Source organism: Thamnophis elegans, chromosome 2, assembly GCF_009769535.1.
Source record: "Thamnophis elegans isolate rThaEle1 chromosome 2, rThaEle1.pri, whole genome shotgun sequence".
NCBI classification, from domain to species: Eukaryota; Metazoa; Chordata; class Lepidosauria; order Squamata; family Colubridae; genus Thamnophis; species Thamnophis elegans.
In genome coordinates this window covers 44798779-44815177 of record NC_045542.1, presented here as the reverse complement: position 1 = coordinate 44815177, position 16399 = coordinate 44798779, and the positions used below count along the sequence as shown (strand labels likewise).

Genomic DNA, 16399 nt, shown 5'->3' with positions numbered 1-16399 from the left:
AGTCAGCCGAGGGACGGCAGCAACTACCAAACACAAGTGGCATTGTTAATTCTGAGAGCTTGCTAGGAGGCATGATGGAGAGCACCACATACTTCACGCTGAAGTTGAGCTGGCTCTGGAAAGTGATGGGACACTATTACAAAAGGAAAAATTGATCTTATACAAGAAAATATTGCAAACATGTATTTCCGTAGATATGGATGTATTATTTGTAAGCAGTGGGTGCAAGTATGCAGGCTCCAATTTTTCTTCAATCACGTAGCTAACTAGTCTGTCCTTCACTTCACCTCTCAACTTCCAGTTTCAGTGTTTTTGCTCTGGATCTGACATAGAATATTAACAGCACAAAACTGCCAACCACCTCTCGACAGAGCTATCGCCCTCAAGACTGATGGCTCTCCAAGATTAAGAAGCCCAACTCTGATGTACTAATAATAACAGAGATAGTTTATGCTACTGTAGGGAGGAGACAAATCAGTAATGTCATCTTCGAAAGCTTGGAGGTGATTAGGTGGGATTCCAAAACCAGAAAAGAAGGAAGCCAGAAGAGCTGCTGAATTGTAGAAAAAAACAAAACGAAATGGCATCCTGTGGCTTTATTAGTTCTGGTTAGCACTGATAGGGTTAGTGGTTGTATATCAACATAGATTCTTTTTAAATTCTGAAAGGCTGGTATTATGTTTACTTCAACGTCATTCATGTAAGAGAAAGATCATGGGGGTAAAATACACCAGCTGAGGTATTTGACATAATATCTGAAATGCAAATTTAATGAATTAAAAACGTGAAATATTTTAATCCAACTAAAAAAGAAATAAAAACCAAAGATTTAATAGGCACTCATCTATTAATGGCTCTTGGAAATGCCAAGAAACAAAAGTACTCAAAATTATATCACTAATCAGCAGAGATCTGCTTTGGAGCGGAAAAATATACAAAAACAATTTATATCCTCAAATTTTAAAAAAGTAAACCATTGAGGGCAAAAGGCAGAAGAGCCAGAGAGTGAAAGAGAGATTTCTGGAAAGAAGGAGGATAGCTGGCAACAACAAAAACAAAAAAATGGATTCTACGCAGCACTAACTATGAAGGTTTCTTGGTTCTGGGAAAGCCGGAATCAGTAATGGTGGTAGTCCCAAAACCACTGAAAAGAAGAACAAAAAGAGACATGCCTTTCTGACAGAAATGGCTTCCCCAAAAGACTAAAGAGAAAGTGCATCACCCAAAACAGAATATCAGCTAGTGTAATTAACTCCTTACTTAATTCTAAGTAAGAAAGAAATACAGAAACAGCACTGCAGACATTTCGCCAACATTACAGACCACAAACATGTACTTATTTAGAAGAAAAGAACCTTTAGCATGCACAGCTGGGTGCACATAAAACAGGCTGATGTTTTATGACTAACAGAATAATGGAGTGGGAAGGGATCTTGGAGGTCTTGCAGTCCAACCCTTACTCAAGCAGGAAACCCTATATCATTTCAGACAAATGGTTGCCTAGTCTCTTAAAAACCTTGTTACGCAGCCACAACTTTTTGAGGTAAGGTGTTCCATTGATTAATTGTTTTCATTGTCAATTAATTTCTCCCTAGTTCTAGGTTGCTTCTCTCCTTGATTAGTTTCTTCCCATTCTTATCCTGCCCTCTGGTGCTTTGGAGACTAGATTGGCACACACCCCTTCTTGGTGGCAGCCCCTTAGATATTGGAACACTGTTACTACCATAAGGACTTTACCCTCCTTATAAGAAAGGATATGAAGTAGGAAGTAGGGGAAAGCAAACTTGCTTTAATGAAGAACTGCTTGAAGTACTTTACATGAATGAAAGCAAAACTAAGAACTTGCCTTGCTTTGCTAACAAAAAAAAAAAGCACAAGGTTGTAAGCTTTGAGTTGTACCAAAGCCCATTTACTCATGAAACTCCTGATCCAAGCTACTCCTTCCCTCCAGATCATAAGTAAATGAAGCCATCTATGGCTTGTAAGACACAAGATAAACTATGTATCTTTAATGGTCTTCACAGAAGTCATATGTTAACAGAGATGTGTAAGTTATGAATAGTTACCTTATAGAAGACATCAGGCACATATTGTTCACTGCTGGATTCCTTTGCATAGCCGAGTTCTGGAGCATCACGGCATGGCAACAAACATTCATCACGTACTAGAGCCATGCATTGATTGGATACTTGGTAGCCCTCAAAGTGGACTTGGTTGTCAGGACCCCCTGAAACAGAGATATTTTAAGAAGAGAAGTTTGACAGAGTTAGGTTAGAACACACTTCAAGCTGCTAGATGTGTTATCACTGATTTTATGAAGAACATGTTATTTCATTAAGAAATTCAGCCTCAATTCAGAGTTTATGGCCCAGACAGAACAGACTTTTTCTAGAATCTTGGCTTAAAAGTTTTCAAATGAGGAATGATATCGCACTATCCAAAGGATTTACCATATACAGGGGATTGTTTTAAAGATACATTGTTCATTAGACAATAATGCACAGAACATCATATATCATATTTACATCATTCCTGAAAGATTAAATAAACTGATTACACACACACACTGTGAAATAGATTTTTATAAAGGTAGCATTGAGCATTGTGTCCTCCCCAATTCTTATCCTACAACCTGTTCACAATACCTTATCTAAGATCAAACGGGCATTTATAAACATGTAGTCCTTGCTTAATGACAGTAATAGCAACTGGAATTTCACTAAGTAATGTGCCATAAAATGCAATGCCACTTGACTACATCACTTAGTGGATGCAACCCTGGCAGTCCCCATTGCTGTCATTTCTACTTTTATTCTTTATTCTTTATACTATTCTTTATTATTTATTTGTCACCCAACTCCCAAAATTTAATTGTAACTAAAATCCAACATATTCAAATACAAAGGTCCAAAAGAGCAAAGCACAACAAACAAACCAAAACTAAACCCAAACTAAAAAGAGACTCTACAAGCATCTATATTCAAAGCCCGGGAGAACAATCATATTGCCAGTAATTTCCTGATAGGCATAAGGGCAGGAGCCACACAAATGTCTGGGGGCAGATCATGGCGCAGGGCAGAAATTGCAACCAAGAATGCTGGCTTTCTGTAACAATGTATTTTTTAATTGATGAGACTCAGAGCACATCTCACTGCTGGACCAAACCAGATGGGCAGAAGCAACTGGAGATATTTGAGATAGCAGGCTCTATGCCAGGAAGGGTTTTAAGGTGATAACTAGCCTCTTGAATTGTCCCCAGAAGCAAACTGGCAACCAGTACAGCCTGCAAAGCAGCAGCATCATATTCCCAAAATGTGTTGCCCCTATCATTGCTTGCACCACCCTATTCTCAAGAGTGACTGCCTGACAGCACTAAACATAAAAATATTTAGTCTACATAAAAGTTTTAAATAATAAATAAAACCATGTAGTGATTTACCACCCCACCACCTTAATGATTCATGATTGTCTACAAGTTCTTCCTAATTGCTCAAAACTTTGGATAACAAATTAAATCATTCCACTAAAAGGCAGAATTGTTTAGACTGACATAATTTCTCTATATTTACTTGTGTTTTAATTTTGGTGAGCTTTTGCTGAGTTAAGAAATCAAAAGCAGTTTACAAAACTGCTTTTTGAAATATAATTCATTTCATATTACAAGTTTCCTCTACTATATCAATTTTGAGCCGGTGACTTTACATTCATGAAGCTTATATGTAAATGGGCATAATTGAGTGTCAAGTGGTAATCTACTTATAACACGGGAATTGCTCCTGCTCCTCCTCTCTCTCCACTCCTAAGATCAAGTCCTATACTCAGATTTAAAGATGTCCAGAGGAAAGAACTCATCTTTTAATCCTGCTGACAGGAGCACTTCTGTCATGAACTCAATACGTGAATATCATAATGTTTTTGTTGTCTCCAAAAATGGCATCCTCTTTCTATTTGCAAGAGCTCGGTTTTCTTTAGAATCCTGTCTCTAAAATGTAAGCTGCTGCCACTTATCCTACTCAAATAAACAGTGCTGATTATGTCATCTGTACAAACACCAGCTGTAGACAGTTGCTCATTCTCCTCAACCTTATCCCCATCTGTCTATTGCTGAAAAAGTGAATGAATGGTCACATGCAGCCCAAATGAAGAGCAGCTTAGTAAAAAAAAGCATAGTAGTAATGAACTTTAATGTTTAATGCAATAAAGTAAGCACAGAGTCAAAAATTCTGGTGTTATCCAATTTGTCTACTACCATTTTATACAAAGAGATCATTTGTAATATTCTTAAAAGATAATTTTGCATTGGACATATAAGACAAATATAACCTTTGGAGTAAATTACTCTATAGTGATGTGACTCTACAAAGTAACCTGCAAAACAGCACCAAGAGGTATTGAGAAATCTACAGAAGTCCGAAAATAACTTTTAAAAAAAATCAAGAGAAGCAAAATCTAAAATAACATAAAGTATTTCTAACTCTGGGAAATATCACTTAATTGCAAATAATGGTGAAAGTGCAGTCGTGGCCCTGAGCTTTCTACTCAGCTGCTGACAAGCAAATAATCTAGTGACATGGATTACTATGTTTCATGAAGCACATTATACAACAAACACATCACTGTTTAAAAAGCATCTTGTGAATTAGCCTTAGAGAAAACCAAGAATCACCAGGGGCAAAAAATCCACAAAAGTACCATATTATCATCCTCTTCTATCAAAACCTCATATTGTGGGGGAAGGATAGGAAGACTTGAGTTAGAGCAAGCAAGTCACAAAGAAGGTCAAATGTGACTTTCGTTACATCTTTCTATTATTTCTGTCCTGTTTTCTGACTATCTTTGAATGATCACATAGCATAGTGTTACTCATGTGGAAGCCATTATAATTCACCTCAATTTAGCAGCTGAAATATGCTAGTCATTCAAGATGTCTATGGAGATTGTCAGTCATCTAGGTCATGGTTGTCCCAAGAGTGCTTTTTCAAAAGGCAACTGGACTTTGTTTTTCCTTGAAGAAATGAAGAAGTTTCTTCAGTTCTGACCAGTTCTGACAGTGACTACTGAAGAAGCTTCTTGGATAAGAAGTGAAATGTCCTCAAAGAAAAACAAAGTGCAGTTGCCTTTTGAAAAAGTCCCCTCGGTATACTCATTTAAGATTTAAATAAAAATATTCCGCTGTTGAATTCTCTTATTTAAAGAGAGCAACCAAAACAGAAGAACAAAGGTAATTAATGTAATCAATTAACAAATTGAAGCCCACTCAATGAATGTTTTACTGCATAAATTGTCAATGTGTATTACTATTGTTTCAATGGTATCACTACAAAATTAAATGAAATATTGAGTACCTGCAAACCATGACATTTTAAGAAGCTATGAAATTACTAATTAGACATGTATACTATTTTCGGAGTATAAGATGCACCGGAGTATAAGACGCACCAAGATTTTGAAGAGGCAATTTTTTAAAAAAAGTAGGTAGGTAGATAGAGGGTCAGAGAGGGAGAGAAAGAAAGAGAAATACAATAAGTAGGTAGGTAGGTAGAGTAGGTAGGTAGGTAAAGGGATAGAGAGAAATAGAGATAGATAAATACAGTAAGTAGGTAGGGAGAGAGAGTGTGTAGGTAGGTAGGTAGAGGGCTAGAGAGATAGAAATAGAAAGAGAGGAATACAGTAGATAGGGAGGGAGAGAGAGAGAGTAGGTAGGTAGGTAGAGGGATAGAGAGAGAGAGAAATACAGTAGGTAGGTAGGTAAAGTGTGTGTGTGTGTAGGTAGGTAGGTAGATAAAGGGATAGAGAGAGAGAAATAGAAATAGAAAGAGAGAGAGAGAAATACAGTAGACAGGTAGAGGGAGGGAGAGAGTACGTAGGTAGGTAGGTAGGTAGAGGGATAGAGAGAGAGAAATACAGTAGGTAGGTAGGGAGAGAGCGAGCAGGTAGGTAGATGTTTCCAGGTATATTTATCCATGTGTTGGAGAAGGAAATCGCTGACAAACCTTAAGACTTTGTTTCTGCTGGCACAGCACTTGATCAATGTAATTATCATCAGTTAAAGAGCTTTCCATAAGGGAAAAAAAGTTTTTGCACTCTGCAAACCTCCAAAAACCGGTCCATTTTTCGTGAAAACAGGCCCGTTTTTTTCAAATAAAAGGCATGAATAGCCTTGGGGGGGGAGCTTGCAGAGTGCTCCTGGGGGTGTGCCCCCCCAAATGAGCAAAAAACAGCCTGTTTTTCACAAAAACGGGGCCGTTTTTTGTCAAAAAAATTGCATGCATAGCCTTATGGAGGCTTATAGAGTGCTGCTGGGGGAGGGGGAATGCCCTGTTTTTGCTCATTTCTGCCTCCCCAGCTCCCAGGAGCTCTCTGAAAGCCTCCATAAGGATATGCACAGCCATTTTGGTGAAGGGGCGGGGCTTCGGGAAGCAAAAAATGCTGTATTCAGTGTATAAGACGCACCCAGATTTTCAGCCTCTTTTTTGAGGAAAAAAGGTGTGTCTTATACTCCAAAAATACAGTATGTGTCAGTGGTGGGTTTCAAAAAAATTTCAAACCTACTCTGTGGGTGTGGCCTCCTTTGTGGGAGTGGCTTGCCAGCCATGTGACCTGGTGGGAGTGGCTTGTTGGCCATGTGTTTTCTCTCTCTTTCCTTCCTTTTGTCTCTCTGTCCCTTTTTCCTTTTTTTCTTTCATCTCTCACTTTTTCTTTCTTTTTTCTTTCTTCTTTTGTCTGTCTGTCTGTCTGTCTGTCTGTCTGTCTGTCTGTCTGTGTGTGTGTGTGTGTGTGTGTGTGTGTGTGTGTGTGTGTGTCTGTCTGTCACTGGTGGGTTTCAAAAAATTTTGGAACCTCTTCTGTAGGTGTGGCCTGCTTTCCGGGTCCACTGGTGGAACCTCTTCTAACTGGTTCGGTAGATTTGACGAACCGGTTCTACCGAACTGGTGCAAACTGGTAGGAACCCACCTCTGTGTGGAATTTTTTGTGAAGAAAAAAAGCTTTAGCCAAATAATAGGATTCGTCTATCCTTTTTTGCTCTGCAGTGCTAATTTTGAAAACATATTCTCGTGGATTCTTTGCTTTTTGAGGGAAGGGGGCAGAGGAAAACTGCATGTGATTGATCAAAATAAAAAGGGTAGGGATTACAGTTGGGTGAAGTTAACCTTTTCTTCTACAGAGGCAGGAGCACATTAGGATCCATGGTTGTAAGCTAGTCCTTGACTTACAACAGTTCATTTATGAAAATGTCATTGAATAAAGTGACTTGACCATTTTCCACAATTACAACCCTATGGTCATATGATTAAAATTCAGATGCTTGGCAACTAGTTCATATTTATTGCTGTGTCTCAGGGTCATGTGATCACCTTTTGTGACCTGACAAGTGAAGTCAGTGGGGAAGCCAGATTCAGTTAACAACTGGTTTACTAACTTCACAATTTCAGTGATTCACTAAACAACGGTAGCAAGAAATGTAAAATGGGACAAAACTCACTTAACAAATGTCTCACTTAACAACAGAAATGTTGGGCTCAATTGTGGCCACAAGTCGAGGACTGTCTGTATTTGAAAACTGCAAGAGACTAGATTGTGGAATTTAAAGCTAAAGATACTTGAATGAAAAATATTTAGCGAATAATAAATTTCAATATAATTACAGTACAGCTTGCCAGTTCAAACAAGATGAGTTATGGCAACATAAACTAGTAGAAGAGAAAAGAATCTGTGTTATAAGAAGGCAAAAAAAAAAAAAAAGTTGAAAGTGACATCTGAAATCAATCACCAATTCATGTACCCTGGCAACTTTCCTATATTTACATATTTCTAAATAGTGTTAAGTTGCCAATATCCAAAATAGCCATGCTAAAATATAATAAAATGGTTGATTGAAATAGTAGTTAAACGCAGCGGGAATAAAACTACTAAAATAGGCCATATGCAGCAGTAATATAAACAGATTAAAAAGGCCTACAGGAATAAAAATTTATTTGCCTCACACTAAAAATAACAGAATAGACAGCAGGTGGACCTCTTTATAAAACTAATTCCATAGCTAAGGAACTTTTACTGTAAAACCCTGCTTCTGTTTTGCCATCCAACATGCCTAAGCATATACCCTGATATTTTTGTAAGCAGAAAAGTCAGAATGTAGAGCAAAATGCATTGTGTTTGATTTTGAACATTTCTGGTATCTGGAAAACCTTGCTTTTTACCTCAGGGACGAAGACAGACAAGAACTCTTCAGGGTAAGGAGAAAGACTACAGCATTTTATTGTTACCTGTAGCCACAACAGTCACAAACTTAGATCCAAAATGTCCATCTGGAGACAAGCGGCATATGTTTGGCTGCTGGTTCTGAAAATGCCCAGCTGTAATACATTCTTCTGCACTAAGGAAAAAGGCATCCTATAGAGGAAGAAAAGACAACACAACATAGGTTTTAAGGAAACCTAACAGGATTTATTTTTTTAAAGTATAAATTAATATCCAGCATAGAGTATCATCCTGGAAAAAGATTAGCCACTTATCAGGTGATCCTCATACCTGTGAATTTTCATTACTTTACCATGTTTTCTGACAAAATAGAAGAAGAATTGAGATTAGGGTATTTGGTTTTTCTTGATATAAGAAATTACAAGCAGAATCTGGGCTTTGTATAATAGATAATTTAAACAAGACATTAGGGAAATGAATTGGGAAATTAGATTTGAAAATAAAAGATAAATCATGTTATCTATTTGATTTCTAGTTGAAAACATTTAAGACCAATTTTAAACATTTATCTTTTATCAGTTGACATTTCAACATGACTTTACCAGCATGCATATTTAAATGACCTAACAATTTTTTACAAAACAATGAAAAATATGGGCTATTCTTAAGGTTTTCATACTGCCTGACTTTCCAAGGGACCGATATACCTCTATACAAAAAACAACAACAACCCTGCATTAAGTTTTGATCTCACCGGTATTTGGTAGTATCTCAGTGGTACGATGCTATCAGCTTTAGACTTAGTCTATATATTTCAATTTCATCAAGGTAGAAAAAGAGCAATAGAAATAGTTAAACTTTCCTGTTTCAGTTTTGTTTGCAAAATAATGTCCAGCTAAGATATTTATTAAAATATTATAGAAGATTCAACAGGGTTGGAATTAGGAGGAAAAAATTGAAAACTGATTAGCATAAAAGAACTGGAATAAATGTGGGGAACATTCAGTTATTAGATATTCAGCTCATTTTTAGGCGATATAGTCTCACAGCAAAAAATCTTTAAAAAAAAACCACTACAGGCAAGATGACTGCTAGGGAAGTTTTGTTTTAAAAAAGTCTCAGCAGGTGACAGGATTCAGCTCACCTTGTCCGTGTTCAGAAGCTAAGTGGCTTCAGGCCTTAGTTAGTGCTTTGATGGGAGAGATCTAGGGCCATAGACCAAGAAGTAAAAAAAAAGCCACCTTGTAAAAAGGTAAACCATTTCCATATTTTTTTTTGCCAGGAAAACTACATGGAGCTGTGCAGATTGCCAAGAACAAAGCCCAATTCAAATGAGACTTTAGCTTTTTATTGAAGGGAAAGGAAAATATCTTGTGAGATATAGTATTAAAATGTGCTACATATTTCTTCTGTATAAAAATCCTGCATATCCATCACAGGATTTCTTTTGAACTCCTGTTCCTCATGAATTGTGCATCTAGATGATACAATATTTGCTGTAAAACCAGAAGCAAATTAAAGAGGAAAACATTCTTACTTTGTTTCGGCTGTAGCGAACAGTCCCCTTCCGTGTGTCCTCTGAAACCAGATCTGTGAATATCCAGCCAACCTTAAAACACAATACATATACATTATTTATTTATTTATTTATTTATTTATTTATTGTTTTATTTATTGTTTTATTTATTTATTGTTTTATTGTTTTATTTAAAAATGTTGCCCATCCTAGTTAGTACAATATGGCCTCCGTTATATAAATTCCTTGGGGAAAATATTCTTCACAGCTGTCTGGGGAAAAAAAATATTTATCTAGCATTGCAGAATTAATTTGAATACATTTTATAGTGCCAGCTGGTAAGACCTACAGTTTTAGGCTCCCTTATGAATAGATCTGATGACTTCTACAGGGTTCCTACTTTTCAGACTCCTTGCAAAAAAAAGGTATTTAGTCTTGTATGATTTAGACAGCAAAACCAAGAGTTGTTCACAGAACTTTTCTCAATATTCAATTTTTATATTAGTTAATCTAAAAAGCAAGATTAAATCTTTTCATTCAGGTCTAGGAGCTTAGGAGCTGTACATCTTTCATGACTGCCTGCTTATGGAATCTGACCAACAGGTAAGATCTGTGAGGGAAGGCACGTTATAGGTCCCACATTTGAGAAAATATTGTCAAGGGCGCCCTGTGTTATGGCCTCCTCTTCTACAGCACATTATCCCTAGAGCAGTAGCCCCCAATCTTTTGGGTACCAGGGACTGGTTCCATGGAGAGAAATCGTTCCACGGACCGGAGGGGGCGTGGTTTCACATGCTGCCTGCATCCCACGGATGGGGCTTTGCTCATTTGTGTGGACCGGTTTCTGGCATGCCATGGCCTGATGCCAGTCCACGGAACGGGGTTTGGGGAACCCGCCCTACAGGTAAGGACAGTCCATCCCTATTAGTGCTTGAGGGTATGGTAAAAAATAGGGTTCTTCTGCACAGTTTCTGTGAGTGGAATAGAAGTGTGGCTGATCCAAAGTGAAAGTTTGATGAGTGCTGAGCTCATGGGTGTTTATTGGAATTATATTTTACTTCATTATTACCTTATATACCACTATTTTAATTCTAATTACTGAAAGAAGAAATTGTAAACTGCTAAAAGTCTGATCAACTGGAATGTCATTCAATCCAAATATATAAATAATGCTATGTGATAAAAAAAAAATCTTTTCGATTTTAGCTCATTCCCACTTGTCTCACCTTTGGGTTCTTGTCTAATTGTTACTTTCTTATAATCACACTGATTTGTTTTCTGTAAAAATATTGTTTTTTGACATAGCCCCTCATGGCATTTTATGAAAAAATTGTCAGCACTCTCAAAATTCCAAACATATTTACCAGCCCAAAAGGTTAGCAAATATGAGAAAACAAACTTACAGCCAAAAAGGAAAATTCCATGTATAAAGAAGTTTGCATAAATCCAACTTAATATTTTGTCATGTCATTTGTTGTCCCTGGATTAAAAATTCTCAAACTCCAGGAAATAAAATCTATTTTATTTCTCTGGAACAGGGACTAACAATATAAATTACCTCCACCTATGTAAGAAAAAAAATTATTGATCTGAAAGCAGATGTGCCACAATTAAAAAGAATGACTTGCAGTCTTTAGATAAAGATAATCAAAATGCAAGTCAAAATTAAACATATTAATATATTGTTTAAAATTGAAATACAATGATGATTATATAATTTTAACAGTACGTAACTTTTAAAAACGTTTTTCTTTTATATTTTAGTATAATGGGGTAGTTTTATTTATTTATTTAATAAATTATTTATTTATTTAATGCAGACTTGTTATTCCTTTTTTGGATTTCTCCCTTTTTTCCTCCATTAGGCAGATAGGGATTTTTTTGTTTGTCAGATATCTTATTATAAAATATTTCTTTTCTTTAAAATACTATATACTTTTACACAATTGCAATACAATTACATTGCAATATGGTTTGTATAAATTGCATATTGACAAAATGATTTGGTACTTAGTAAGGTTTTCTTCCCTTGTATAAAGAAATTTCCTTCAGCATTTTGACTCCAATGTATTTCTATACCTTTCTTAGGCCAAGTTTTGCAGCAATCTCATCCACAACCTCTGCTTTTGGGTCTTCCAGGAGCTCTAGACTATTTTGTGTACCAATCTAAAAGAAAAAAAATCAAATGGCATTAGAGAACTAATTTTTAACAGGTAGCCATTTAGCATCTGAAAGGGAAAATAACATCATCCACAACGAGGAAGTATCAGAAGAATGAAAACAGACACGCTACTTTGTCCCATTTACAGAAGTTTTACTTATGAATTTAGCAGATCTGTACTTACATAATGTTTAGAACATGTATGCTTTCCTGATAAAATCAGACTTTACTTTTAAGAATCAGAATAAGAGTAACAGAGTTGGAAGGAATCTTGGAGGTCTTCTAGTCCAAAACCTCGCTCAAGCAGAAGACCCTATAGTATTTCAGACAAATGCTTAAAAACCTCTGGTGATGGAACGTCCAGAACTTCTGAAGTTCCACTGAGTAATTGTTCTGACGGGAATAGGTTGATTCTCTCTTTGATTAGTCTCTATCCATTGCTTCTTATCCTACCTTAATCTTAAGAATTGACGTAAGCATTAAGACACTGTCTGTAAGAATGCATTGGAATCACTCCATAGAAAGGTGGATAACAATGACTTATGAGACAGCAGATGAAGCATCAACAGAGAATTCCTCCACTGTGCTTCTTTCCAAGTGGGCTAACCAGAGTGATACAAAAAATATGCTGAATGCAAATCAACTTAAAGATTCCAGAGTTCCGTGTTCCTCTCTATTTCCCTGTCCATGTCCCTTTTTAATTTCTCTTCTCCCTTTAAAATATTTACCATATTTTTCAGAGTATAACACAAACCTTTTTTCCTCAAAAAAGAGGCTGAAAATCTGGGTGCGTCTTATACACCGAATACAGCAGTCTTGCTTCCCGAAACAGCCTGGTTTTTTTGCTCAATTTTACCCCCCCCCCCCCCCCACAGCCTCCAGGAGCACTCTATAAGCTTCCTAAAGGCTATCCATGCCCTTTTTAAAACTAAAAACAGGCCCGTTTTCTGCTCGTTTTTGCCCCCCCCACCCCACCAGGAGCACTCTGCAAGCCCCCTAAAGGCTATTCATGCCTTTTTGGGGGGAAAAATAGGTCTGTTTTTGTGAAAAACGGGCCATTTTTGGGAGGTCTGCAGAGTGCAAAAACTTTTTTTTTAATTTGCCTCTTCAAAAGCTTAGTGTGTCTTAAAATCTGGTGCGTCTTATACTCCAAAAATGTGGTAGTTCCTTCCTAACTATAAGCATCTTTTATAACACTTCTAGAATTCTGTACATAGGAAGAAATTGAATTGAATTGAATTAGCTTTATTTATATGCCGCCCTTTTCCCTCAGGGCTCACAATCCAAGGGGGAGGGGAATACAGAAAACAAAATGCACACATAAAACAATACACCGTTAAAAGACACAACAGTCATACTATTCTGGAGGGGTTAAAATCTTAACCCCAGGCCTGTCGGGACAGCCAGGATTTAAGTGCTATGTGGAAGGTCTGAAGGGTGGTGAGGGTACGAATCTCCACGGGGAGTTCGTTCCATAGGGTCGGAGCCGCCACCGAGAAGGCTCTCCTCCGAGTGATTGCCAGTCTGCACTGGCTGGCTGATGGAATTTGGAGGCGGCCTAATCGGTGAGATCTTATCGGTCTAGTGGAGGTAATTGGCAGTAGGCGGTCTCTCAAGTACTCAAGAAACTCAAAGAGAATATATGCATAAGATATATCCAAAAGTCAACAAAAAGTTAAGTTACATTTCTCTTTTCTTATGTAATCTTATAAGCATTACTTAGCTTCTTCTCAAAGAAAAGCCCACTTTATTAGACCTCAACAGCGCATGTGCGAGATCGGAAATGGCTCCCAGGCGTTTTGCTCCGGTCTGATGAGGTGAGCAAATGCTGAAAAAACCTCGAAAAGACAAACAACTCGTACCTCGAAGAAGGGCCTGGGGATGTCCGGAATCCAGGGGACCTGTGGAGCCCAGACCTTTGCGGGGGTCGCCGCTTCTGGGCGACCCCGGATTGCACAACTTCGGAGGTCTGTGTGCTGTGAGCTGCCTGCGTTGCTCGGCGGTGGGGGGGGCAGCGCCACGTCGGCTGCAGCGGTGGCGTTTTTCGGCGGCTTTGACGATTTCATTCTGCTTACTGAGCTGCTTTGTTGGGGCTGTGCTGGGCTACTATCGCCCCGGAGGGAGAGAGAACGATCTGAAGCAGTGTTGGGACTGGGCAGATCGGATGGTTGGCTCTCCCTGATGCTGCGTCGGCCCCTCCGGATGGCTCCCTTCCCTATTCGGCCTCACTTCCTTTCCAGCATTGCCTCCTTCCTCCTCTGTCCCTGCCTGGTCAGGTGGCTCTTTGGATGTGTTCTACTCTCTGCCCGTCCTCGTTGCGGTGGGGTCTCCCCTTGTGTTTTCCACCCGCCATTTAGCGCTCCCCTACTGTGGCATTTTAATATCTTGCCTCCTCTAGCCGTGGCCGCTGGATTTTTAGACCCGCTGGCACAGCCCCACCTGGCTTTGAACATTATCACCATCATCACCCGCCATTACCCTTGGGGCTCTATCTGGGACAGCGCCTGTGGAAGAAGGCCCCCTGCCTCCCTCAATTGCTCCGGACTCTTTGGACCCTTTCAGATCTGTAGAAGAGGGGGACACAAGTTACTCCCCTGTATACCTTCTCTGGACCATAACTGGACGCTAATTATTCTAACCATCTTGAACACTGAGAGCCATTTGGCTTTGCCTGAACTCGCATCCTAACAGCTGCGCAACCTATCTTTTTTCTTTCTTTTCTCTCCCTCTTTTCTCTTGCTTTGTATGGGATATGTTTGTGATATGTATGTAATTGAGTGAATGATCCCACTTTTTTATTGCCATTATTGTTGTATTCTGTGTTTTTAACTACTACGTGGGGACTGCCTGGGTGAGTGAATGAGTATGTTTGATTCGGAGGACCTGCCGAGGAATGCGGGGGTCTCTTTTTAATTTGACTTTTGCATATATCTTATGCCTATCAGCAAATTCCCTTTGAGTCTCTGCCTACATTCCAGAATTCAAAAAGAATTGTAACTGATGGGAATGGTGAGTAATTGGTTTGGTTCCAGATCATGATTCGAATGTGGAAACCTAGTTTGGGCAGAAGTCTACATTAACTTTTCCTGTTTAACACGAAAGTTAACCATTATAATAAACTCTACAGTTATAACTACAGATATTGCTCCATCTGAATCACCTTTCAGCACTCAGTGAACAGTGCCATCTGGTGACTTAATATGATCATGCAGTTATGGAAAAAAAATCCAAGGCACCCTAAGTTTAACAATTGATTAGGCTGTATGAACCATTGAGAGGTGGCCTTTACAAAACAGCCAAATACCCTGATCCTTCTACTCAAAATGCCAACATACTGTCCCCTTACCAACGCTGTTTTAAGGGCTTCTGCATGTATGTGCATACTCGGACAACACTTGGGTTAGGACAACACTCAAAGTACTTTATCAACAATAGCAATAGAAACATTGTTGATGAATATATCAAAGTAGCAACATCAGACTCTGCCATTGTTGTATAACTTGCTCAACAACTGATACTGGCCGACTTGCCAATGTGGGGGGCCAATTCTAATTTATAAAAAGACATGGATACCTGTTGCTGACTCAGTTTGATGTACCTAAAGCTCTTTAACCTATCGTTCAGGTTTTCAGCTCAGCATGGTGTTAGATTAAAAATATCCATGCTTGCAATATAAATCATTATCTGTTACAGATCAATGCATACTTGGCAACCTGTCTTCCTCAACCATATAAAATTGTGCAGCAGAAATATTTTCAGCAGAAACAGAAGGAAGCATGCAGAGACTTTTTGTTTCCAGATTATAGGAAAGCAATTATTTACAAAGTGTACGTTAACAGAGAGCCTACAAACCTTTGTTTAATATAAACACACCTAAAGAGATTTAATTTTGCATAAGCATACGAACGTTCAGGCTGAAATCAAGTTTGTTTCTTTTGAAAGCAAGACTGCTCGTAGCAAAATCCTTCTCCCCAAAATACGTCAATGAATTTTTCTACTTCAATTATCAGAAAATACAAGAGAAATGTTGTTTCCCATGCATTCTTCCAAATGGAACAAGTCAGGGGTTTTGGGATTTGATACCTGTGGAGGTTCATAGATGGCAGAAACTTCAGCTCGAATACCCAGAGGAATGTCTTTATGTTCTGTGTACCTCCCATATAGATATCCAAAATGTTGGTTTCCTGTTTTTCTCCAGAAGTCCAAGAAACGATCTGCAATTGTATGGTTCTCAAACATGATATTATCCACATGTCTATATTTCTGCCATTTGAAAAAAGAAACATAAAGCCATAATCAAACATTTCCCCTTATCAGAATCAGTAGAGTTTAATAGAGCCACAAAACTGTAGATATTAGCCTTTTAACTCAGGTTGCTTCATTTGGAGTTACAGAAAACCAACATTCTTTTTAGGAAAAGCATCCTGTTCGATCATGCCCACTTGGCTGCTTCCGCTAATAGAAGTAGCTGAACAATGACAGCTCTATCCATGAAGAAAAAAGCTTCAGCTTCTTTCTCT

General features: G+C 38.2%; 1 protein-coding gene across 1 annotated transcript in view; it reads right to left on the bottom strand.

Moving 5' to 3' along the window:
• Positions 1-16399, bottom strand: part of NPLOC4 (NPL4 homolog, ubiquitin recognition factor) — a 53868-nt gene that overhangs the window by 17359 nt on the left and 20110 nt on the right. The window contains exons 8-12 of the mRNA XM_032210241.1: positions 15963-16142; positions 11798-11884; positions 9740-9811; positions 8268-8394; positions 2067-2227 (exon numbers count right to left, since the gene is read on the bottom strand). Coding sequence (XP_032066132.1) covers positions 2067-2227; positions 8268-8394; positions 9740-9811; positions 11798-11884; positions 15963-16142 — 627 coding nt within the window. The remainder of the gene's footprint in view (positions 1-2066; positions 2228-8267; positions 8395-9739; positions 9812-11797; positions 11885-15962; positions 16143-16399) is intronic.